Source organism: Cyrtonyx montezumae, unplaced genomic scaffold (assembly GCF_038088225.1).
Source record: "Cyrtonyx montezumae isolate F1298 unplaced genomic scaffold, pur_monq_1.0 scaffold_3, whole genome shotgun sequence".
NCBI lineage: Eukaryota > Metazoa > Chordata > Aves > Galliformes > Odontophoridae > Cyrtonyx > Cyrtonyx montezumae.
In genome coordinates, this window is record NW_027072034.1 from 28,723,444 (window position 1) to 28,749,889 (window position 26,446).

The 26,446-nt window shown below is 34.9% G+C and overlaps 1 protein-coding gene across 1 annotated transcript in view; it reads right to left on the reverse strand.

The window, feature by feature from the left end:
- The window catches only part of MYO16 (myosin XVI), a 257,006-nt gene that overhangs the window by 69,532 nt on the left and 161,028 nt on the right, over nucleotides 1–26,446 (reverse strand). The window contains exons 23-26 of the mRNA XM_065741050.1: nucleotides 16,923–16,998; nucleotides 14,490–14,665; nucleotides 10,425–10,505; nucleotides 9,974–10,179 (exon numbers count right to left, since the gene is read on the reverse strand). Of these exons, the coding sequence (XP_065597122.1) occupies nucleotides 9,974–10,179; nucleotides 10,425–10,505; nucleotides 14,490–14,665; nucleotides 16,923–16,998 (539 nt within the window). The remainder of the gene's footprint in view (nucleotides 1–9,973; nucleotides 10,180–10,424; nucleotides 10,506–14,489; nucleotides 14,666–16,922; nucleotides 16,999–26,446) is intronic.

Here is a 26,446-nt window from a genome sequence, read left to right on the forward strand (position 1 = left end):
TTAGTGGATTCAGCTATGCAAATGAAAAGTGAATTCACAACACCTGCTAAAGATTTGCATTACAATACTTTTACATCATCTTACTTAAAGCTGACATTCCCATTCAATCTAGATAAAACAATGTAAAATGGATCTATTTAAAGAACTGGCAAAAACTGACACTGAATCAGAAATGCATCACAATTGATCATAAATACTAGCATCATATGGACTATCATTCCTGTTAAACAAACACCTTCAATTCTATACATATTTACATTTACCTCCAGATAGAAAAGCCTTCTCCACAGCTAACTTCCTTTTCATGCTTGGGCACTCTTTAGACACACACACAGAGCAGAAAAATGCTTCCAAGTATTGACTACAGAACAAACTTAACGTTATCAAACTCTTAATTTGATTCTGTATAACAGAGATGAGACAGCAGTGGTGTGTAACAAAACTAGTTTCCCTTGTCCACATACACTGCCATGTGAAAACAGGGCATCAATAACAGAAGTCCTGCAAAACTTAAAGGTCCCAAATCATAGAAAATCAAAAGCTATGCTCTTAAAACAAAACAAAAACAAACAAAAAACAGAGATCAGAACAAAGGAATTTCTGGGAGAGGGAGGGTATTTGTGACTGAAAAGACAGGTAAATTTCTGCCTTTCCCTATCTCAGAGGAAAAACCTGCACTGTGAGTTTATTTTTTTAAGATCACAGCTCTACAAGGCAAAATCTTTGGTGATTACCATAGTTCTGCACACATGGCTTCCAGGAACTTCGTGCCTGGGGCTCACCAGCAGGCCATCTTTGGATACAGAAAGCCATCCTTCAAGGAGCACATGATCAAGCTGCGACTGATGGTCTATGGATCTGCACAGTTGTGGATGTTGTATTACGAGGGGGGAGAAATTACAAAAGAACTCTGAAATGGTCTTCAGAAAAGGACATGCTCAGGCCCTTCTCTTTTCTCAATTTTTGGAAGATTGAAAACCTGCAAATAGGTTGTGGAAAGCAAAATCAATCATGGCAGACTTTTCCTGAAAAATACACAGGACCTTTTCCAAAAGGTGATGTGATGTTGCAATGCTGCAGCCAAACTGGGCTTGCAGTTTCCCATTTGGCCTCCTGTTACCAGAGGGACTGCTGCTTCCTTGGCTCCCTGGTTGCTTCCAAGTCTATATGGAAGTATACCGAGATAGAAGCAGAAGGCAAAAGCAGAGTGAAAGAGCAAAACTGATATTAAAGCAAAGAGGAATAAAATTTATGTTCCATTTAGATGATTCTTTATTTCTTCTTTGCTTTTTTTTTTTTTAACTCTTTTGTGAAACCAAATAACAGAAACAACACAAAATCCTTCCAAGTCATTTTCCAGTAACTCAGAAGAGGTAGAACAGGATTATGAAGAAGGTTTCGGGGACCTTCTGAAACCATACAGGCAGAACAGTTTATCTGGAAGATCATCACTACCTATACCTCTTCTGTGAGATTTTCCCTTTTGCCCTCTGAACCCCAGGAGCAGTATCACTCAGTGTCATGGAGATTCTTTTGGCTCATAACATGTAACAATTAGACAAATTTTACTGCTGAAAAAAAATCAGTATTTCAAGACATATTCAAGACATCTGAAGGTTGCTCCCTTGGGCTACTGTATCAGCACTTGAACAGATTCTGCTCTCATTTACTATAGAGTACAGCAAGGATAATTCTGCAATCGATGATGTTAAATTAATGCAACACTGGTCTAAGAAAAGCAAAAACAAACAAACAAATAAACAAAACCCCACAAAGTAATATCCACTGATTAACCTACACATCCCTTGCATGAGATTTTGTTTACTCTCAGATGTCTGCAGTATTAACCACCTACTATTATTCTGTCTGACTACGAAGTCTAGCTTCAGGAGGTCTCATTACAGATTCTTGTGCTGAAGATTAAATTGTAAAGAATATTAGGATGCAGCTAAGGAGAAAAAGGGTGCCTTGAATGTCTGAGTTGAGTGGAAAGAATTTAACAGCTGCAGAACCACAGAAAGAAAAAAACAGCAGGAGGGTCACCGTGGCTTCTGACTGTGGGGCAGTTGGACTGCATTTATACAAGCTAGATGAGCAGACACATAAGCAGTCAAAAGCAACTAATTATATTTTCTAGGCACCAAAAGCACACTGTTATATTTAATTAATCACTGAATGCACAGAACTGATTTTAAAGCTATACAGCAAAATTAATCTACCCATGTGACAATTTGCATCATAATTAGATAATTCAAACTTCTTGCACAGTGCTATTAGCATAAACTAATGTATTCACAGTTACTTGCTTAAAATGTTTATTTTAAAGATAGCCTGTTTGTATTAATTCAGTAGAATTAACAGTTTAATAGGTATTTCCTTAAAAGGCTTTCAATGTATAAGGATTATTGAAGGGATTAGTGCTTGATAATATTTTCTTTTAACAGGTTTATTTCTGTGGCAGGTATTTAAGTGATGTTCTTACTACCGTATATAAATCCAAGTCCATTATCTTTGTCATTAGGGGTAGTCAGCAAATTGTGAAGTACTCAAGAACAGTTGAAACAACAAAGTTCTAAAAACAATTAAGGTTATTGTTACTGGGGACATTAACATTAAACATTAACAATTAATGATATAATAATTCATGTTATTGTTATGGGCACAGAGATTTGGAAACCTTGTTGGGATATGGCTCAAAAGCCTTCAATATTCACATCTGTATGCAAATATTATTTTACTTATATTCATTATCCACTTTTTAGGTGGAATCCTACACTGTGGTATTTTAGTATTCTGTGGTAGCTTTTCTCCATGATTAGAAACAGCAAGAGCTTTTAAATTCACAGATGTAGAATATATATACGTATTATAAGGATATCATAGAGTAACAGTTATTTTGTGATTTAATAAATGTTTAGTTAACCATAAAGGATAAGAAATATCAAATTCAAACAGTGAAAGCTGAATGTCAGTCCAAAGGTACCATAATTGACGTGTAACTTGGGAAGTGAAATAATAAACATTTTAAAAATTCACAAATATTTCTTTAAGTTAAAATAAAGAAAATAACTGGAACTGCTGGAACACGTCAACCAGAATTGGTTTTGCTGATGTCCTATATATTTATAGTTGCATAAGACAATGAATCTAAATAGGATAACATACATGTAGAAATGGAGAGAAAAAATACTTTGAGGTTCTCTTTGAAATAACCTAAAGAACATGATGTGCTGTATTGCACACACACACAAAAAAATCAACTCCATCTAGGAAGCTCCACTAAGATTTATACATTTCACACTATATGAAATATAAATAAAACTGAAATATTATTCAGAGTGGACACCTTGCATTCAGAAGCTATAAACTGTCAGCCGTAAGACTGACCATGCCACCTTTATTTCCCTGTATCTGTGTATTTTATTACTGAGTTACATCTCACCACTCAAGGGACCCCTTTTCACACCAGTCCTGCAGAACTCTAAGCACATGACCAACATGACTAACTCAGCTGACTTCAGTGAAATGACTACAGAGTTTACATCCACTTACAATTGCTTTAAAAAATGAGAGCTGCGTTGTAAAGCTTAAAAGATGACTGGAAAATATACTATAGAATATTTTTCCTTCTAAATAACAAACAAAGCTAGACATCTCAACAACCACTGAGAGTCTGCTCAAATTTTTCTCTTATATTCATTTGCGCACTGTGTCAGAGAGCCCCATAAAAACCAACTACTTTATCATTCTCACAGTTCATTTCTGTGATACGTAGCATGAGGACTGCTGTTTAGCATGTATGATACTGCTTATTCTATGGTCTGGAAAACTGGTGGTACCATGGCTGAACTTCAACAGCTGCTTCTGCTTTAACTTCACAACTCTGCTTTTCTCTTGGAGTCCTGTTAAAATTATTTTACTCTATTCCTTGCTATGGATTTTCATCTAGAGTAACCCTGTGACTACCAAAAAAAAAAAACCAGATAAACCCAAGATTAGCCATTTGAATCATATCCTAAAGTCCCCATTTCTCTATAGCGTAGGCTAACTACTTGTTAGTAGTTACATTATCCAATTTATTTTCTGTATTTTGAGTATTCAAGAACAATAACATAGAAAATGAAACCAAGCAGCTGCAAAGAAACATCACTAAATGAGGTAAAACATAGCGTTCTGTCAACATTTAGTGTATGTTTAACATATACAGCTACTTAGTTTATTCAAATGGCCTACAACCTCTAACACAGTTCCAAATACCTACTCACATCTAGAGAAATCCCTAGGTGATGTACACCAATTCCAGTGTATGTGGTTTGTCAGGGAGATAATCAGTAGACTCTCAGTTCTGATCATCCCTTACAATATACTCAATCTCTTACATTAGCAGGATTTAACAAAAGATTAATAATTTAGCATAATTCTGATACTGACATAAATTATTCCAAACTGGGCTTCGTTATCAAGTAGGTGAGCAAAAATGTACAAAGATGATATGCTGAAAAGCACCCACTCTAGTACAGTTTGAAGCCCAGTTCAACTGAGGATTTTGAGGACAAGGAGCACTTAGGGTGTGAGAAAAACAGTAATAATATAGTAGTAAATAATGAATAAAAATCAAACCTTTCTTTGTAGTGCTTGGCACTTCATAGAAATATCTTTAATGAAATCTTAAGGGTCCAAATTTCTTCATTTCTTTGTATTCATATGTTTTTGAAAGCCTAAGGCCAAAGTTTGTCTTTGACCTTCAGGACATTAAATTTTCTTTTATTTTTCATCTAGCTATACATAAATAAAAAGGAGTCTCCTCCAAAAGACCTCCACATTTTTTAATACTTTAATACTTCTGCACAATTATTAAGACAACTTCTTTATAGAATTTGATGATTACCAAAGCTGCTAAAAAGAGAAGTCTTTTTATAAATCATAGTTTTAAGCATTGTTGATGACCTTCCTTCTTTACTGGAAATTAGTCATTACCATTTTTATGAATTTGTGTTAAAAGCACTCTCAAAATGATGACTTCAAAATACTTCATTTACTCATCTTTTCTTGCAATCAAAAAGAAAGGCAAACAAAAACGCTCATCCAATTTATTACATCAATTGGAAATACGACTTCCAGCTCTGGGTCCAAAGCAGTAATCTACATGATACTGAGATTGTCACTTGGTATAAATTGGTACAGTGGTACCAACTCACATCTACTTAAATGCAGTATTGCTTTTTAACAGCAGTTAAGATTATATCTTGCTCTCATTGCAAGCATTTAAGCTATCATGGTGCATACCAATGCGCTGTTCTACAAAAAAAAAAAAAAAATTATTGATATTACTGTATAGGAAACAGTAAAGCTAAAAAAACCCGCTCAGATTAACAACCTACCAGTAGTTGCAAAGTGGGCATTCTCACTGCTTAACCTGCTTAATTTGCTCATGGGACTCTGAAATGGTCCTTTTTTTTCAATTCACAGATGATCACATTGTGCTCTCCAAATGAAAAAGATGGACTGAAAGAACTGAACACCACAATGCTTCTGAACAAAGAGAACTGGGATATGCGAAGATAAGTCCTACAAAAAAATCCTCAAACATAAACAACACACTTGTGCGATGCTGCATCAGCCAACACTACAAATTTGATCAAAACCTCACAAAAGTTATTCATAATGGCTTTATGCCACTTACAAAAGGTCATATATTACTAGACAATGGCATGATACTGCCGTGAACTTAAACGCTCATGGTCAAAAAGGTTGCTCATCAGAATGACCTCCCATCAGTCAGCTGTCTGGATGAGTTAGCAACTGTTAAGTTCTCTGTGGCCATTTTGGATTTTGTACCAGTACACTATTAGAGAATTTTGTTATCAATGAATCCATTGTACAACTGCAGATTTCAAGATCTGCAGTTACATTTAACTTCTACAAACTCCATACTTTCAATGAGGAAAACCTGTAATTAGAACAGGTTTTAAAAATACTTTTTTCACTCTCACTGCTACTATTACTGTGAAAATCTGGTATCATTGTATTCCACATGTTCTTTCCAAATATTTTCTATTAAGACAGATGTTTTGCCATCTATTTTAAAGTCACTTTAAAAGAAAAGGAAAAAAAATACTATAATATTAACACTTCTTAATGTTCTATTCTCAAAGCATTGTGTTCTTTAAGAATTTTTGTTTTGTTAACTGACTCCACATAGATTACATGTTATAATTTAAATATTCAACATATCCTGTTCATAGTGAAAAATAAGATTAGCTAAATATAAAAGGAGGAAGGTCTAATATTATACCTCCAAACTTTGACATGACTGTCTTCCAGTTCAAATAAACAACTGTCTGCATGACTGCATGTGCACAGGTACAACTAGATTAGATTGATTCATTTCAAACCATTTTCATTAGACAACTGGAAATGGTGAATCATATTCATTCTGTACATTTATCTCTACTGTAAAAAATATCCTTACATGCAGCCTATAGGCTCTCCGTGACAGCATGAAATTTTCTGTGTTTTTCCTTGAGCAGCAATTCAAAGCAAAATGGGAATTATGAAATGAAAAAGGAAAAATTAAAATAAAAAATAATAGTCTAAATTGAAAGTTTTACTCCAGAAAAGGCAGTCTGGAAGCCTGAGAGATAGTTATAAAATTCAAAGAAACACTAAAAAAGTGCAAAAAGTGCAGAAATAAAGACAAGGAACATCAGATTAGCAATTATTCAAGCTTTCTGAACAACATTCTCTTGGTCATAGAAACTCTGCAGTACTCATCAGCTATTAAATGAAAGTTTCAGTTTTCCTACCAGTTTACATAATCTGCAGAGATTATTCTGGGTTCTAACAGTCCTAAAAGTGTGCTGCAAACAGGCAGGGAAGGCTAACAAAGATGTCTTCATTTAGGACCTAAACAACAGAACCTTGCAGTCTCCAACCGCAAAGCAGGCTTCCAGACACAAGACCTACATGAGACACATGTACCTTAATCTCTAAGGTGGAAGATAGTTCATTAACTCTTCCTTGCCCTAGGAAATTAAAACACAGGTAAAGCACTGAGTACGGTTCAGAAATTTAATGAACCACATTAAAGAATTAAAAGAGAGCAAAAACAATTTTGTTTTTTAAATCTAATTTACAAAACATTATTGATAGACAGAGTCATTTGAAGAGGGTCGTACCAAAATACAAATATTGAGAATGAATGAAAAAGAGAACCTTTGTGCCTCTTTTTTTACCTCACCATGCCTGAAAAGCTGCATTCTACTTCACTGAAGAAGAAATATAAGCTCAGTTCATTACCCAGGATGAGTCCTTGATCACTATCAGTATTGTTAAAAATTTATATTCCAAATGACTTTTACATGTCTTCTTGAGCACCAAGTGAGGTGAATGACACGGAAGTCAGCCAGAATCCATTTTATTAATTGATGCAAAGAGATTATGTGCTAGATATTAGACTTGTACAACTGGGCTGTCAGTTCCCCACAGTTCTTATCCTATATTGGTAGAAAGCACATAATGGATACTTACTTTTTTTTCTTCTTGCCATTGGACAGAGTTTTAGAAAAAGCAAGTCACTGTGTCCCTACTAAAGGGCCTACTGGTTATCTTGAGTAGTATTAACCTCATTTTAAATAAGATAAGAAAATGCTAAATGCTGGAAAGAAACAGCCACCTGCATACAGACACTTTTTTTTTTTTTACTTGGATACTCATGAGAGATAGATGGTGCTGAAAATTGCTCCTTGTGAGTATTCAGTTCTCCTTGTTGCCTACATATGGGTGACGTACACTAGACTAGACCTACACATTTAACTTTAAGAGAGGACAGGAAAATGCTTCCCACCTCCTATCTCTGAATTATGACCTGTTTTTGATAGCTATGCACAAGTTTGAGAAAACATTAGTGCTCTGAGGAAAGTTGTGTGAACAGTTTCTACTTCTGTCATTATTTCATTGTTTTCCTTCTTCCAGGAAAATTATATTTGAGAATATTTTACCTACGCACACAATTTTGGCTGCTAATTGGAAACTTTGAACTCTTCACAGTGTTGCTCTTGCTACTTTCTGTCTTGTCTTAAAAGTAACTTCAAAATCTAGACCCTTGAGATATTAACATCAGCGATAAGGGCAAACTTTTCCAGCAGTTCAAAATGCATTCTATTTAAGGCTTTTTAGTTTAAAGCTAAGGCAAAGACTGATTTCTGTCTCTCTACTCAAAGAGCTTTAGAAACTGAGCCAACACTGCAGGCAAATTCAGCAGAAACACTGCAGCTGGAGTTGGCAGATGCTCTAAAATAACATATATCATTTTACAATTAACTTAGTGCTGCCTGTTTTTACAGTACTTAATAACATCTGACCTTATTAATTCCCATTTTTATTACATATTCATTGACAGTAACTGTCACAGCTTCCACTTAAGAACGAGAATTTCTACAGGATTTCTCTTCTGATCAGCAAACCTTGGTGATTGAGGGGTTCATCTAGCAGCTGTCAACCTTCACTTTGATAATACAGAAGGAGAAGTAATAAGTCTAAAAAGGACAGCAATAGAAATAATGATTAAATCTTGTAGCCCAGGAAGAAGTGCTCTTGCAGAATATGACCTTTCCCTAGCTGCTGTCTTTCCTTACCTATCAGAGGAATTCAAAGGTGGGACTAGTCATATTATTCTCTAACAAAACATCAATAGGAATTTATTCAAATTCATCCAATTAAGAAAGGAATGGTTCTCTCTCTATTACTGACAGACTATGATAAAATAAAGCACAGAATGATAAAATAAAGCAAAAAATTATTTAGATTTCAATTTCTTAGAAAGCATTCAAGATAATATTAAGGTACTGGCAAATTTCATTATACTAAGGAGCATCTATTATTGAATTAAGAAAGGCAAATTGCCTACTTTTACTATTTCCCTCTGTGTTGTACTGCATTCTTCTGCTTTTCTGTCTCCAATGTAATAGCAAGTAATTCTTTCACACCTTGGGGTAAGCCATGGGGAATCTTTTCAGAGAGGACTAAAGTACAAGAAGGACATGGAGTTGTCAGAGTAAGTCCAAGAGGGCTGGAGAATCTCTCCTGTGCAGACAGACTGAGAGAGCTGGGGTTGTTCAGCCTAGAGAAAAGAAGGCTCCAGGACAACCTCATTGCCTTCTAACACTTAAAGGAAGACTGAAGAGGAACACTTTATCAGGGAAAAAAAGAGGCCCCACGGTAAAGGAGAAGAACTGAATAGTCTTTAAGGTCCATTCCAACTCAGGTCATTCTATGATTCTGTGTGCAGAAAGTTTCATTACTTATATCCCTTTGACAAGACAGTGCTTTTTAATTGTTCAAGTATTTGAGAATGGAAGTGAGACAAAACAAAACAAAACACTGAAATAGGCATGAGGAGTTTGTCTTCACCCAGAAACAGTGACATTTATCTCACACATGTTCCACATTAATTCAAAATCTCAGTTATAACAACAATAATAAAAATTGAGTTTTCCACTAATTTCTAATATAAATAACAAAAATGGAGTTGTGGTATGAGCATCATTCCACTCATCAACATGCAGAAGCAAATCATAACACATGAAATACAAACACTGAATCAGAGACACCTGCACTAATAAACCAAAAAAAAAGGAAACTGTTTCTCTTTTTTAATTGCTTGGGGACAATATGCAATATTTTCTATTTTATAAATCATATAAATAATAAAAATTGCATAACTACAACTATTTCATGAAATTGTCTCACACTGAATACTTTTTTTATTTTTAAAGATATTTATGAATATGTTCCCATGAAGTTCATCATTCCTGTCATTAAAAGTAACAACCCTATATGCTTAGCCAGCAGACATGATTTTTCTGTGAAGTCTGAAAGACCCATCAATATAACAACACTGCAAGCACTACCAGAACATGACAGAAGGGTTTGTACTGTAGGTAAGAAAATCCTTATATAAAACTGAATTTACCTTGACAAGAAGTCTGTGAAAGAGAAGCGAAAGGGATATCCATATCGTATGGTTTTGACCATGTCTAGGACACCAATATACTGCAGTTGAGCAGACACATAAAAATTATCAAAAGTATCTGGCAACTTGGAGTTATTAGGCTTTATACAATGAATAGAATGTGGTGTGCAGTTCTGTAGCTTCCCAATAATATCTGTGAGTGATTTCTGTGGAAAAAAAACAAACAGTTCTCAATCATTATTGCGCAGGAAAGGCAACTGCACAAAACATGCTCTTGTAACTCTTTAAAATAAGTTTGTTAAAAGATAGGTCCCAGCCACGTAAGTGGCTTACTCAAAAATAGGATTTTTCTGCCATTGTAATCTGTAAAGAGTAATTCTGCCTTTTTTTTTTGATGGTTTTTGTTGTTGTTGTTTGTTTTTTTTCTTCAGTCCAGAAAATGTTTACTAACCCTGAGTTGTACTGCCACAGTGGTTGGGCCCCCTCGTTCCAGTTTCTGAAGAAATGGAGATGTCCCTTTCTTTCTCAACAGCTGTGGGAAAGAAAAGCACACAACAGTATCTTTTACTCAAGATGGGCACTAACAATTTGCTTTCATTCTTACACGATTTGATAAGAAGGGCAAACATTTACACAAACAGTATGTCATTAACAATTATTTGGTCTTCAGACAGAATGGGGGAAGAGGATAAAACCCTCAAGTGGCTGTGGAGGTATGACTGACAATAAAATTCTGATTTCAGAAGCAGCTGTATACTGCTGTAAAGATAGAATTATTTCTCTGAATAATTCAGCAAAGCCTTGGCTTGGAAATTCTACTGTAGAAGTAAAACTTGTGCAGACAGCATCCCATACAGTCTGCATATTAGTAGCACCATTCTGTAACTCTCTGAAAAGTTTCCTTATGTCTTTGGCAGATGCTTAAGTGGCTAAATGTAAGCAAAGATAATTAGAAAATGTTGAAAGCAAACCAATAATATGAATATTTTGAAAAACTTATTTTCCTGTACAATGTAGTTGTACAGGAATGTGAATGCAGTTTAACTTTTTTTGAAGTAATTTTTGTCTGTTTGCCATAAATTATCAATAACGTCATATTATGTTAGAACCAATGTTATCCTTCCCACACACAGGAGCTGGTAGTAGAGAATGAATTTATTTTATACTGTTCTACTTCCTATCTTTGAGACAAAAAAGAACTAAGCACCCTATAAAAGGTCCTGTTATCCTTTTTGTTAAACTTTTTTTGCAGAAAGAATGAAAAACTAAAGCACTGTAGGATTCGGCCAAGCTCTTTGATTCCAACTTCTGTATCAAGGCCTTTTCACCTTTGACTTTTCTTTTTATTGCCTTTCTTGAGTCCACTTACACCATAAAACTCCCTTTCTATCAGGTCAGCACATTCTGGCCTAGTCCTGCAATTTTTCTATTGCTTGAAAAAAGGGTCCATTTCCACAGTTTGGCCTTCCAAGGCCAATTTCCATTAACAATTTTGCAGTGTTAGCAATTCTTTAACCACTATGCTAGATTCTGGAAATTTTTTTTTTATTTCTAATCTCACTTAATAGAATGAAATAAGATTTTAAAGGCAAAACAGAAAAGTAAAAGCAAGCTGTTTGCTACAAGTTGTCTCGTAAAAGAAAAAAAAAACACTAGCATGACTATGGTATTTCTCAGTTAATGTTCACAAAACGTTTTAAGAGTATAACAATAGTAAGTTACCTCTGTACTCACCTATTTCCCACAACAAATTAAATCACTAGTTCTAGACCATTAGCTGAGTTAGTGGAAGAGCCAGGATGCTAAATTTTTTGCCAGCTGCCCTGTTTTGCATAAACTTCCCACAGGAAGTAGGAATTTGGTTCAGAGATAGAAAAGGAAGGAAGCAAAGCAAGAACCAAAGACGAATTTAAAACAATCTCCTTGACATCTTTAGGTATGGCTTAAGAGCAAGGGTACATCACGAAAGCTGTGCTTCTCTATTACTCTTGAATATACAGCTTTAAGGTGAAAAGTATTATACCTCCAACATACAGAAATAATATATATGTATATAAAACTCTGCAATCTCTGTTAAGAAGCCAAAGCCTCCTAAAAATCTCTTCACCAGCATAACATTTTAAAGCTTTAACCAAAAGACATAGCATAAGTTTTGCAACAGAAAGCTCTTCAAAGAACAGTCAATGAAGCAAAGTGATCATTACAACGAACAATGAAAAGTCAATGATGAGAAGAGCTTTTTACTAGTGACGTGATTCACGTGACTCAGCTAATATTTGAACTGTGAAGCCCACTGACTCTTCCAAAGGAAGGGAGGGGACAGCAACGTCATACATTAGGAAAAGATTACAGAAAAACAAGCGTGCAAGAGCTGACATCAGCAAAAGAGAGTTGTGAGAGTAATAATGAAAATATTTTTTGTTTTATGTGAAAAGGAAACACAGCCTTCACACATCACAGAGACTTGAGACCCCCATTCCTGCAAGTCCTTATGCACTCCAGAATTATGACCGGTTTTCGATCTACCAGCTTTCATGTCTATTTTGAGATGGATTCACTGTTCTCTTGGATCCTACTAAAAGTAGAGTGGTGAGTTCAAAGAGGTAGCCTACCCTTACCTATGACAACACATTCCAAAACAATGAAAAAGTCACTTGTTAGACCTGAGAGGTCTAACAGTAGGTAAATACATGGCCATCGACAGATACATCTGTAATTATATAACCCAGGAAATAGTTAAAATGGCAGATGAAAAGCTGAAAGGTCAAGGAAATCATAACCAACTCGTATGTGACCTTTGGACTCGAATGTGGCTTTCTCTTCCCTGGATATTGAGGAGTCTAGAATATTCATACACAGCAGCCTTTCGCTTTGTATTTCTCATCAAATTATAACACACATTATACAGTGTATCATATGTATCTGTATCAGATTTCAGCTAGAAAATGACATCCGCTAGTTGATAATTCTTGTCTTGATATCCATCTTCCTTTTTCTTCCTCTCCCTTTTCTTTTTTCTTTTTTTTTTTTTCTCTCTTTTTTTCCTTTGTTGCCTTTTCCCTCAGGATAAAATCCAATAAAAATACAGTAGTTACAATTTTCCAAAACGTATTCATTTCAATTCTAAGCTGATAAAAAACTTCCATTACACTGCATTTTCAATTACAATAACAGCAACAAAACAATTACATAATTTTAGCTTATCACAGTGGACTTTCAAGGCTATGCTGGTGAAGGGAAGAAATTAAGTGAGAAAGGACAGTTATAGATGAGGACTTGATCCACAAAAGAAATTAAGCACTTACCTACTTCCAGCTCCCTCATCAGGTGTCTACTCCAAAAAAGTAGTAGTGTTGGCACTGGAACAGCCTAGATATATTATGCTATGCTTCAGTCATCCAGGGCAGCATACTACCTTGCTCAAATTAGGCCAACTTAGTATCTATAGACTAAGTAGTGTACTGTCTTACTTTCATAGTTCATCTCAAAGCCTACTTTCAGGAAACCAAGCAATCCTTGCCTCTGTGGACAGACGAAGGATGAAAGTCTTAATCACCTTCCATCTAATAGACAACAGTTCAAACCATTATCACCGAATCTGGAAGATCTGACTTAATTTACTGTGCTTCCCAAAGGAATTTGAACACCTTATCTCACTCTCAATAGAGTAACTTCTGGTTAAAAGCTATTTTGGACTGGTGAAAGGCCTCATGGCTTCAGAGGTCCCAGCTGCGTGGTGTTTCCTCTCAGCTTCTTTAGGCTTCTAACTTAAACATGCCTTTCATGCTTCCTTCCATGTATGGGACTAGGATCTTTTTCAAAAGCTTAGGAAACTTCCTTTAGGAAGCTGTTACTATAGCAGAAAGGCACCTAAATGCACCTTGTGATGCCTCAGCTGTTTGCTAAATATATCCTTAAGCCAACACCATTCACTTCAACTTATGTTTTTCCACTGAGATTACTGACAAGAACAGTAGACAAGAATTACGGTACTATCAGCAGAGGAAACACCCATCTCTATTCTGTGGAAGTGCTTGCATAAAGCCCTCTAAAAGACACGTGAGAACAAGCTCCTTAATCCTGTGGTAGAATCAATCTTGTGCAGCTGTAAGCCAAAAATAAAGCTGCAGGATTGAAGAAGCCTGGCAAAGCAGCTGGTGCACTGGGGGAACTACTCGCTTCTTTTCTAGAAGGAGGAATTCCAAATCTCTATCAAGAATTGACTCTGCAAACCACGTGATTTCTCTGCAAAAGAGAGGTGCCCCATGTGACATTACCAACTACATTATAACACCCTACCAAGGTTTTTGTTTGGTTGGTTTTGTTTGTTTTGCTTTTTAACTTCTGGGGCTGACAGCTAGCAGAAAAAGAGGCAAGCTCAGAAATGTCCAAGTTCACTTTGTTTTCAAATCATCTGAGACATATATATGCAAGTGACAATATAAAAACAATATTTAAAAAAAAAATTACAGAGTTGGTCTCCATACAAAACCACAAAAGTATCAGAAATTACTACCTTGCTGAGCTCCACGTACTTCTTTGTTTCTCCACTTGCACAGGCTACTGATGTTTTTTTATTCAGCAGAGCTGCTTTACATCCCTTGAACTTAAGGGAATGATATGGAGGAATAAGTGATCCAGTCTGCGTCAGTTTGGACTGGAACAATTGATTGATGACTACATTTTCACTGGCTAGGAAAAAAGAAGAAATTAATGCATGAAAATAAAATACAGTTTAACAAGTATATACATAAAGGAAGTAAAAAGATGCATATGGTAACAGACAGGTAAAAAAAATAAGTGTAAAACAAATGGACTCCCCCAAAACTATTATTTTATGCAATGATAGTTACCAAAGAGCACTCAATACCTAAGAGTGTCAGTAATGGTAACATTCTTTTTAAAACTACTTAGGTCCTACTCTAAACAAAACAGGACAGAAAACAAAACCTCTTATGCTATGATCTGTCCAAACTTAATCACATATGTTATGATCATGTTTGATTTTTATTCCACTACTGACTACTAATATATCTATCTATTAAAGCAATGTAAGAGATGCATGATGCACTGTTTATCCAACAAGTAGCATTGAGAAATGATCAAGGAACTTGACAGCAGTTAATTTTGGTCAGTCACTGTACCAAATGAAAACAGTTATATAAAATATAGCATAGGAATAGAGTAAATAAAATAAAAAAGGCTAGGTGAAGGACAGAACTATAGTAAGCTAAGCTCATGATTCTTAACATCAGAATCACACTTAAAATATTAAAAAAAGAATAATGCCACACATTTTTTATGCAGTGTGATAATTAGTACAGAACAAATTACTTTCAAGGGATGTTTTTGAACTAAAACTGTGAATCTTAAGATAGATAGGGTACTTTATAATAATTCTAGTTAAAGGATAAATTAAATAAAGGTTGTTAAAAATGTCATTAAGTTTTGTGTATCAAGCAGAAATCTTCAGTTTGCTCTTTAACAGCAGAGTAAATATATGTTTACTAGATGTTTAAATATAATAGATGTTTCTTCTTTTCTGTGATTATTATTGCTGATTTAGCACTAATAACAAAGTTATGAAAAAGATACTTTCACCAAAATTGGTAGACATATTCCATTTTTTAAATACGGACAAATTAATAGAAAGCATTAAGAAAGACATTAAAATTATGCCCTTCAAGTCAAAATAGATAAAAACTACGTTAATACTATCTCCTGGTTCATGTACAGGACATACATGATCCACCTTCGAACATATACATGAAAATGACTTTGATATTGTTAGTGTATTTAAAAGTTTTTAGCTAAGTAAGGAAACAAAATTCAATGAAAAACAAAAGAAGAAAGCACTTAAGCTATACATCTACATAACTTATGAAATTGACACGAAAGGAAAAATGTCACTGACAATCAATAGCATTAAGTTTGAAAAGCTTAAGTCACAAAAAGAAGGAATGTAGCCCTTAAGTCACTTAGATCCTTTTAAATATTCTGCCTTAAGAATTTTTCCATTAATTATATTTACTATTATTTGACTTGTTAATTATATATACTCACTCTCAGCAAATCAAATATTTTATAAGCAATCCAATTCTCCATTTCTCCCTTTTAACAGCTGCATAGATTATTACACAAAATAGCAACGACGATGCAAAAGGAATCTGAGAGAATGGAAGAATTCTCTCCCATAGAATACACCGGAAATTGATGATAAAACTTCTTAAGCTATTTGGTACATTATCATGTAAATTCCAATAGTAAGAACAGGAATGTATTTTAAACTATAATCAATAGGATTATAGTCAAGATTAATTCTTTCATTTCTCTTCTAATCCTTCATGTATGCTAGCTGCCTTTAACAAGCATCAATTATTTTACTAGTTTAGATTCACAGTAAAATTGCTAAAAAACCAATAAACTGTAACAGCAGGTTTGATTTGGAAGACAAACACTGCTTCCAAAAGATCTTTATTCCTTTTGAAATAAATACAAATCAAAGATATTAAGTGAAAGACTGTACTAGTTGGAACAAAGACAAACAACATCTCACAGTGTATTGAAATCTCCCCAAGGAAAATGTTTTGTTTTTCTTCATAGAAAGAGTAAATGAATTAGGTTTTTAATTATCCAATTATGAATTATTAAATAATAAATGGAAATGCATTATTATTAGGCATAATAATACAATATGTACAAGGAAAGGTATTTAATTTTGTATTTCAATGAAGACTCATATCTATTCACTGGAAAACAAGAATACCCAGGTGATGCTGCTTTTAAAAACCATACTCAAGCAGTGAAGATGAGGATGACTTTTTATTTATTTATTTGTTTGTTTTACTGGAAATAAAAATATGTATGCACTATCTTAAAAAAGGAAAATCAAAGTCCAGTTGTAACATCTTGATTTCTAACAACAGCAACGACAAAACCATTTACTTACTTTTCATTACAAATATGAGATTTTGTGAAAGGGAATCTTTATTTTTTTCTACTGCACCAGCAATTTCGTATGTAACCTATAATAAAATAGTGTGACATCATTAGTAATGATCACCGCACCTATTAAAAATATTACAGCAGTAGAAATGAAGCTGTGTTTCTTTTTCCATTCAACAGTTAAAGACTGGCACCAGGTAGTGTCTTTCTTAATAACAATGCTAACCAGAAGAACTGGTTGCTGAACATTGTGTCTCCGCAAGTATATAGAAATTTCATCAGACTGATTCCAACACACTTTCACAATGCAAGGCTGAATCAGAAGTGCATAGAAAAGAGTAACATAAACATTACTTTCCCTGTTGGATGAGTGCATCAGTCCTGGACCACCATGTTTTGCTCACACCAACCATAACAGATACTAGTGGAGCAATCTGAATCCTGGTTCACACTGACACCAAGCCCTAGTCATTTATACTGCTTCTGGCTGCAAGTTCAGTCTATAGGTTATGTAAAAATTCCATTTACCCTTCTAACAGCTATGTACATAAAAATGTTGGAAGACATCGGCAGACTTATGTCATAATTTCAAGAACAGACTGTTGGAGTGTTTCTCCATCTGTCATCTGAATGCGGATAAAATAATGTATGTGCTTGGTACTCCAAAGTGAACAAACGCCAATGCTCCAGCCAGACTTCCTGAAGGTACATCCAAAATAATTGAATATGTCCAAGTGCCTGTTTTAATACTGAGCCTACCTCAGCTGCTACTATACAGAAAAGTAGCACTGAGACCAAAATGCAGTCACTGAGTCTGAAGCGCAAGATTAAACTTTTGTATCCCCATTATCAGATTTCTTTGCCCTCATCTTTCCAAATTTAAATTTATTTTGCTTAAAATATCAATATTTTACAATATACAATGATGAAAATAATATAGTGAAACAGAATTTTCATATCAATAATTTGTGATTATGTTTCACATCTTGGCTAGTAGGGCAACCAATATTGAATAGGTTTTTGGCACAACTAAAAATTAACTGTGCTACCGATGTTCTGTTTTGAAAACTAGTCTAAATACAAATGATGGAATTTATCTCACCTTATGTAAGTATGGTTGAGTACAACTCAGGCACACATGACTTATGTACATACGCAGGAAAAGGTATTTTATTCCATTACTCATCTGCCCTATTTTTCAATGGGATGCATTCCATCCTAGCAAGTGCTTACTCCCAACCACTATGAGTGTAGATTAGATGGCCAGCCCTGATATGCAAGACACCAGCTGCAGCTGAGGACACTTAACACAGAGGTTAATGGCTACAATCTTTCAATAGACCTAAATTCCACCAACAAACTATGAAACCATGATGATGCCCAGCCTTTATCTGACTGGTCTGTAGAAAAGAATCAAGGACTGGACTTGCTATACTTCAAGTTCAGCACGTGAGAGAAGTAAGTGACTAAATCAAAAGATCCTTGAAAGGGAAATGCTCTAGAACTAGTTGAAATGAAATAAGTATCTAATTCCACCTAGAATTGAACTTGGCATTGTAGAATGATGTCTACTGCCACCCAGAACTGGGCTGCTCACCACTCTTTCCTACAACCACTCTTCCAAGTCAACCAATTTTTAGTCAGTTTTTCCTCTTGTTTTCTTTCTTTATTTAGCGTGGTTGATAATTGTGTTTACTAACATAGATGCTACTCTTCAGAAAACAAGACAGAAACACCCAACTCACAAGTGAGATTCAAGGCAACATAGCTACAAAGCTTGGAGTCTTTAAGGCCTGCTACCTTACTGAGAACAAGAATCAGCCCAAGTGTCAGACAAATGCACACTAAGCCAGTTTTGCTAAACCCACAGAGTGAATTTCAGTACCTCTGCTGCATTTCCTTCTGCTGACTGAGGTGGGAACTAAAATTTCTTACCTCACAAAGCACTTACGGTGGCCTAAGAGGACAGGCTGTTCAGCACTAAGAGAAACTGCTTCTTCCCTTTATGTTGAGACATGTAATAATAATTAAATCTCTAAATTTCTTCTGGATCATATTCTCTTAATTTAGAATTCTGTGCTGTATCCACACATAGCTTTAACTCCGGGAAGATTTTCCTTCTGATCTCCCAGAACTCTAAGATCACCCCCATCATGGAGCCTTATTTGTGTCCCCTTAGGTTCAGGCTAAGACAGAAGCTAAACCAGCGCTTCCTGTTCCTCAGATGAAAGCTTTTACCATTGGGCTACTGCATGAAGAGTAAGTACTACTTTATGACTTTTTGAATGGAAGGGAAATTTTACAGAAAGCTTATTTCTGGAAAATAGATGGGTATTTGGTATCTTTTAATGGTGATGGCAGCTAGTTAGTTTACAGGGTTTAGAATCAAACTGTGGTTTGCACAATAGTAGTATTCGAAGAGAATTTTAAACAGGAAAAAAAAAAGAAAAAACATTGTCTTTAGTATCACCAGGAGTAGATAGATACTTGATGGGAACTTCTTAAAATGGTTTGTTTTTCTTTACCTCGGAACCATGCTTTTACCTAAAATCTGTTTTAAATTTCTTACTGAATCTATGTCCCTTAGGTACTTGGGGAGTTTTTATCCCTGTATATTTAATAAAGCTATAAATTTATAATAAAGATAAGTAACACTAATCAGATCATTAATTTTCTTTTCCATTGGGTCATTTGACAATTATGTAATACTATCTTACTCATGAAAAAGATTATATGATGTATAATCCATTATACTTAGATGATGTAATTAGTACAGCATCTCCCATGGAAAAAGTATAACAATAGATTACATTAATTTCCATGACAGTTGCAATAATACATAATATTTTAACTGCATCTCATAAGAACATACAACATAGTAAACTATTAGAATAATTTAAGTAGATTATTAAATGTTTTCAGTGTACTTAATGTTCTCCCATATTGGTCTATAAAAGGTAATTAACAGAACTTATTTGACAAATTCATAATGCCAGTTCCTAATTGAGTGTCTTAGGCTTTGACTAAATTAGAAGAAGAGGATTACTATTGATGGGAAGAGTAGGTAAGTATAGCAATGGGAGATAATACATTATGATTAAATGTCTACCCTGAAATGGAGACGGTTCAGTACTGGTAGTAGTATAATACATCACCAACTTCTAGAACTATATTCATAAGACATCTCTCATAACATATAAAATGCATAAATGTTCACAGGATTCCTTTTTATGAATACATTGCTAAGTCTCTGAAACTTTTCCCATAGTACATTGGTAAATTAATTCACTGCCTAAGGACATGAAAAGTGACTTAATGAAATGGCACTCAGTATTTGTTAGTTACACAGAGAGAAAAAGAAGGCCTCTCTATGATGCCTGTTTTGTTAGTATTATTCTGGCCCCCTCTGAGATACCAATCTACAGAGGTACTCTGCCTAAAGCATGTGTATTTTCCCTGCTTTTTTCCCAGTGGCTTTCTAAAGTAAACTCAGCCAAAACTCAGCACTAATTAGCACTCAAGTCCACTGTATAGCTATTTTGAAGAGAAAAATCCCAAACAAACATTACAAGATTCTGGTAGGAATTGTGCATTAGCTTAGCTCGTGGTTCTGCTATTATAAAACATACCTCTTATTCCCACTTCCATTTACTATAACTGTTTGTTCTGTTTTGCTCTATATGATGAACATTTCAGAGTAGACCAAAGGAAACCAAAGGTAACAAGATCTAAATAATAAATATTAAATAATATCTGAACCAGTTGTTTTTATTATAAATAGTGCACAGTTCCATGTTGTTTTGTTTCAGTAAAACGTTAAAAAAAGAAAGGGACTGGATTTGCTTCCCTACCTAAGATCAGAAAGGAAGAGAGCTTAACATAAGCCTATAGGTGGTGGGGCAGGTCCAAAAATCATTTAGTCGTGGACTTTCAGGGGAAAATAGTGAGTAATACTTCCACTTTGCCTCCCTTAAGTTCCCCTCTGTCCATTATGGAGCTCTGGCTCTGTAAGATGTATCTCATCTTTGGGTTAATACCTCTTGACAGATATTTCCTCTCTGAGCTCATTAATATTTTTGGCACTCCCAATGCTCCAAGGAAAGGAGTTCCACTGGTAACTTGCTTTGCAAAAAAATAAAACAAACAAACAAAAAATCATTTCATTCTGCTTGTTACAAACCTGTTTTCAGGTCATTTAAATCTGTGTGCCTGGTTTTAATGTGAGAAAAAGCAAATCAGAATAAGAGATAAAAAGCCAACAGCCAGAAGACAGAAGGCCTGCATACCGAAGGTTCACAGAGAACTGTATGGCCCTTTTACTGTCTAACATGCTCTCACTTCTTCACTTTAGTTATCCTCGTGCCATGTAATTTTATATCTCCCCTGAGAAATCTGACTTCTGAGATGAAGTATCCCCAATTGTATCACTTGACTTTGACGAGAGTTTTATTTGTTTACTGCATTTTCCAAAATACGTTATCAATAAAGCCACCTTTACAAATACTCTTCATCAACTCCTTCAGTTATTTTTTGCTTTCATATCTTGTAATAAGCCAAAAATATTCATGGTTAATGGAAGACTTTAAAAGCTAGGAAGATGCTACCTAGAATATTATGTTCATTTGGCTGCATCCACAATTAAAAAAAAATATTACTATTTTTAATAATGAAATCACAGTTTTTTGAGTCATTATAAGAAGATAATGTTTATATAAATATTCTTTAGAATAACGTATATTTCAGTGAACTAAAGGATCACCTGTAGTTGCTACTTTTCTGACAGTACTTAAATGCTTCTGATAGTATTTAATAACTTGAATATACCATTTTTCTAAGGATCACTGGGCTTCTTACTCTCCCCAGACAAGTCTTGTTAAGGAATGAGTAGTGTAAATACTTTTTAAGCATTCTGTAAAGTCTTATTCTAACATTCAGTTAAAAATAATATAGTATTAAAACCAGCAGATATTTAGAAACCAAAGGGATGTTTTATTATTCTTTCCATAAGGCAAGCCTGCAAATGAATGCCCAAAATCAAATCTACTTAAGGAAAGAAAGTGAGAAAGCAAGAAGGTAAAAAAGAGGAAAATGTACAACTATCTTGTTTGTGTGAAAAAGAGAATCTTTGTCAAATAACCTTTATAGGCTTTGGTATAGCTTAGACGAGACTGATTTGATTGTTATGTCTGGGGATTCAGCCTGGGGAAAAAAATAGAGAAAATGAAAGCATCCTTATTGATTAATCCATCTCCTTTTGTTTTTTGATTTAGAGGTTCAGTTTCTGAGTCTGCCTGGGATATATAAGGCATTTTGGAGACAACTGCATTGGTGAAGGTGAGCTGACAGCTGAGAGGTATTTTTGAAATGTGCATTGCTGAGAAATGGCACAGACATTGATCTGCACTTAAAGAACATTATGTGCACTGCTTTATAGAGCAAAGAAGTTGGTCTTTTGCTCTGAACAATTTATTACAGTACTAAAAGTCAAAGCAGCAGCAAGGAAACAGTGACAAGAGGCCTACCAGATTTGTTGATGCAAGTATAAATTTAAACTGCATAAAGCTTAAACTATGACACATTATTCAGATTATAAGAACAATGAAATTGCTCATTACCTCATACAATGCTATGTTAAATGTCACTACAGGTAAAGCTGTGTCTCCTGGAATTGTGCTAAGATAATAGATTTCTGGTTTACTTATTAGCATTCATTCTTCCCTCAAAGTAATAATATTAACAACAACAACAATAGTGATGAAATGTTATTCTTCAAAACTCATAACTATCAGTAAGGTTGAGATTTTGGAGGCATATTCATGTCAAGCTCTATAATACATGAGAGCCCACAGCGTAAATATTAATGTTATCAAGAAAAATATCTAGAAATTCAGTATTACACTTTTGTAGTTGTTTCAGCTAGTAGCTAAATGTGTTTATCAATCACACCCACGAAACACCTATTTCCTCCAGGGAGTCAGGCCTGGCTAGAAGCAGCTGGGAATACCTACATTTACACCAGGCAGCAGAAACAAAGCAATAACCTGTACAAGCAGATTTTTTCCAGAGGAGATCAGACTGCCAGTGTTCAGGGCAATGTGTATAACAACTTCCAGATAAAGGCTTCCACTAGAATTATTTTTAGTCTTATAAAACCTAAATCATTCTTTTCTCCTTTCTGCCTGAACTGAGCAGATAAGCATTTGTCTTAGAGCACTCAGATACCAAGACATTAAATGGATCTTAGAAGAGACTTGCAATACATCAAGGCATCGTAGAATTCTGTTCAGCTGCAAAATTAAAACTAGGAGACAAAGTAAAATACTTGATATTATCAAATACAATTATTCTCAGCAGCCTTTGCTAAGCATGTCATCATGGAGTTAACTATGGTATCATAGTGCTTCTGTGGATAAAGGCAGATTCAGTGTTGTGCAGGCATAAGAGTAAAATTCAAGAGCAATGAAGAAAGATTTGTTTGCTTCCTTCCACAGGATGGTTCTGTCACATCTGTGTAATACAGCATTCTCTCTTGGCTTTCACTGAAAAATCTCACTTATGCATTGATCTCTTCTGTGTGCAGAAGCTTACTCGTGCATGCTGTTTTCCTTTTTTATTTCACTTTTTCCATTCCAAAGCAGTCAAGAGCATACAAAAAAAACAACTAAGGTCTCTCCAAATGGCACCATACACAGAGATTTTCTTAAAGTACTGTTTCTCTAGAAAATCAAGCTTGGATTCAAAATTCTTTGGTGCTGTTTTCCCTTATACATTACTCAGGGCCTCTTTCCCCCATACTTCTTCCTGGATTCATTTTGATTCTGTGCCTTTCCAGTCCATTATCTCTTCTTTTCTTAGTACTGCCTGTTCTAAAATAATGTAAGGCTAATTAGGCTTGGAACAACAGTATGGTATGTGCAGTCCTTGGAAAGGCTACTGAGCATAAAACATAAGGGAACAGGTGATACTTCACAATGCATAACTATAATCTATCAAAAAGACTTGATAATGGAAAAGAAAGACAAGTTTCCTATAACTATCTGAGATAAAATATTGAGATATCAACGTTAGAGGTCTTCAAGACTGCACAGAGACATCTGTGTCAGTCATAATTTCCTTGTAATGTAAGGCTAAAGATACCAGTTTTGTTCACAAAAGGCTGTCTGTCATCTAAATTAAATGTAAAATGGCCAGTCACTTCAGTAAGGCAGCACTTCTAATTGCTGCTTTTTCCAATATAACTGCATGTGTGAGTTTGCTTAAATAGCTACTCTAATGGTAGCTGAGTTAATACATCAAAACCCAGTTCTTTCTGGACTTATAACTGCATACATGAGGACAAGGAGCCTAATGTTCCAACTTGGAACATTAACTTTTGCTGCAGATGACAGTTTTACATTGACTGTGAACTACACAGCAGATAAAATTTTTGTTACCTAGGGAAATCAGGCTGTCTGCCCTCACCTTCTGTTGAAGATAAAGCGTGCATTCACTGTTACTTCCACAAACAGCAACCTAGAGCCACCATTTGAAAACAAATGATTAAGATTAGAAGTGAAGAATTTCGACTACCTGCTATGGTTAACTGGTAATTCTTTTTCTACCCTCTGGGTCTGATTAATCTTTCAGCTATACTCATGTAAATAATGAGAAGCTTTACCAAGTTAAAGGCATTACAATCAGAGGAAGAATTGCTGTTAGAGTGAATCAAATCAGCTTCCCGGTTTTGAATTTGGTGATTTCCAAAGGTAACGATACAGAGAAAGACTGCTTCATCCAAACTTGTTTTTAACTCATTCAATTGATATCAGACTACTAAAAATGACTACTAAAACATGTCAAATTATACTGTCACTTAATATATTAAATTCTTCTTTTTAAGTGCCAATAAAACTTGATGTATTTAAAGTCTGATTTATTAATTAATTTCATTAAACATAAGTCACAAATAACTTCTACCACATACGTACAAGACATAATAATAGTACAATCTCAAGAAAAGCATCAGAAGTTTTAAAAACTTGATTTTTAAAATTCAGTATTTTCGTCAACTTAGGAAGATGTACTCATCAGATAGGAAAAAAATCCATGTAAGTAATTATTTAGTATTAGAGTGCTATCATCAGATTTTATGTAAATTCCTATCAAATCCTAGGAAATTTCAACCAATGATAGCTCAGTAAGAGTTCCATTACATAGGAAAAGTAGTACAAGTGTCTTTAAAGATCTTGCTCACTCACTATTAAAGTACAGGCTGCTAAGCACTTGCACAGGAACTCTTCTCTTTTGGCAAGGGACATGAGCATTTTACTGCCATATGGTTGCAAAGTACAACCTGACAGTCTGGCATAGTTACTAGGCCAATGTAAACCAAAGGATCTCCACTGACTTCAAAAGAATGTGTGAATTTATATTACTTGGAGAGCCATCTATTTATTCATAATTTTAGATCAAATGTCATTACTATTATAAGAAAAGGTCAAACCAAGAGTCTATGTAATAAAAGAAAAAAATGTAAACAACTATGCAAAGATAAAATACACATTAATGAAAAGAGTTCTCCATACCACTCACAGTTTAAGTTTTAGAACCAGGCACCTGAAACTTCAATGTTAACAAACGTCCTTCTTTAGAGAATAAGACAAACTTCTTCCATTTTTAAGAAATGTGCTTATTGCTGTGATTGTGATATTAATAAAGCTGCCTTGCTGCTGCTTTCTTATCAGTTCTCTGGTGCATGGAAGCTTTTTATACTGCCTTGACAAATCTGGATAATCACAACAAAACTTCATGGAAATATATTTACCTAAAACTACAGAACAGATTTATAAAGGAATTTAGACATCTGGTTCCCTCTGTTAGCTCTTCTCTCTATCATTTTAAGTGCTAATAAATTTCAGAAAACATTCATTGCACAGTTATATAACTCTTTCCCAGTAGCAGACCTATTCAAACCACTTACCTCTGGCAAATAATTTGGGCCTAAGTAGAAGGCCTCATGATGAAAGTAGAGCCTCCAGGGAGCTATTCAGGGTATTTAGGTTAAGAATTTAAGTACTGCCCAAATACTCTTTATCCTTTCCATAATGACCACGGTTATATCATTGGCCAGGAACAAATTTGCCAAGTGAGAGATACAGAATATGCCTTTCTGTATATATTTCTATATATTGCTGCAAAAGACAAACTTGGTCAAAGAAGCCTAAGCATGCAGAGCCCAATTTCTCATCTCTCTGGACAGCTGAGGGGACATAATGTTTTTTAGAGATATGACAGAGCCAGCAAGTCTTTTTTTGGAGGCAAGTCTTGAACTTATCTCCCAAAGAGTACTCCCTGCCAATAGTCAACTGAGCATTCACTAGCATAAATCTGTTCCACCTGAAATAGCTGTCAAAGAAGAAAGTGTCATCCAGTGGAATACCTTTAGCAACACAGATGAGAGCTATTTTTCTTCTGTTCTTATCCTTGCAAGAACAAAGAGCTCCCTTCTGAACCTAAACTGATATTTTAGCAGCACGCTAGAAAAACTCC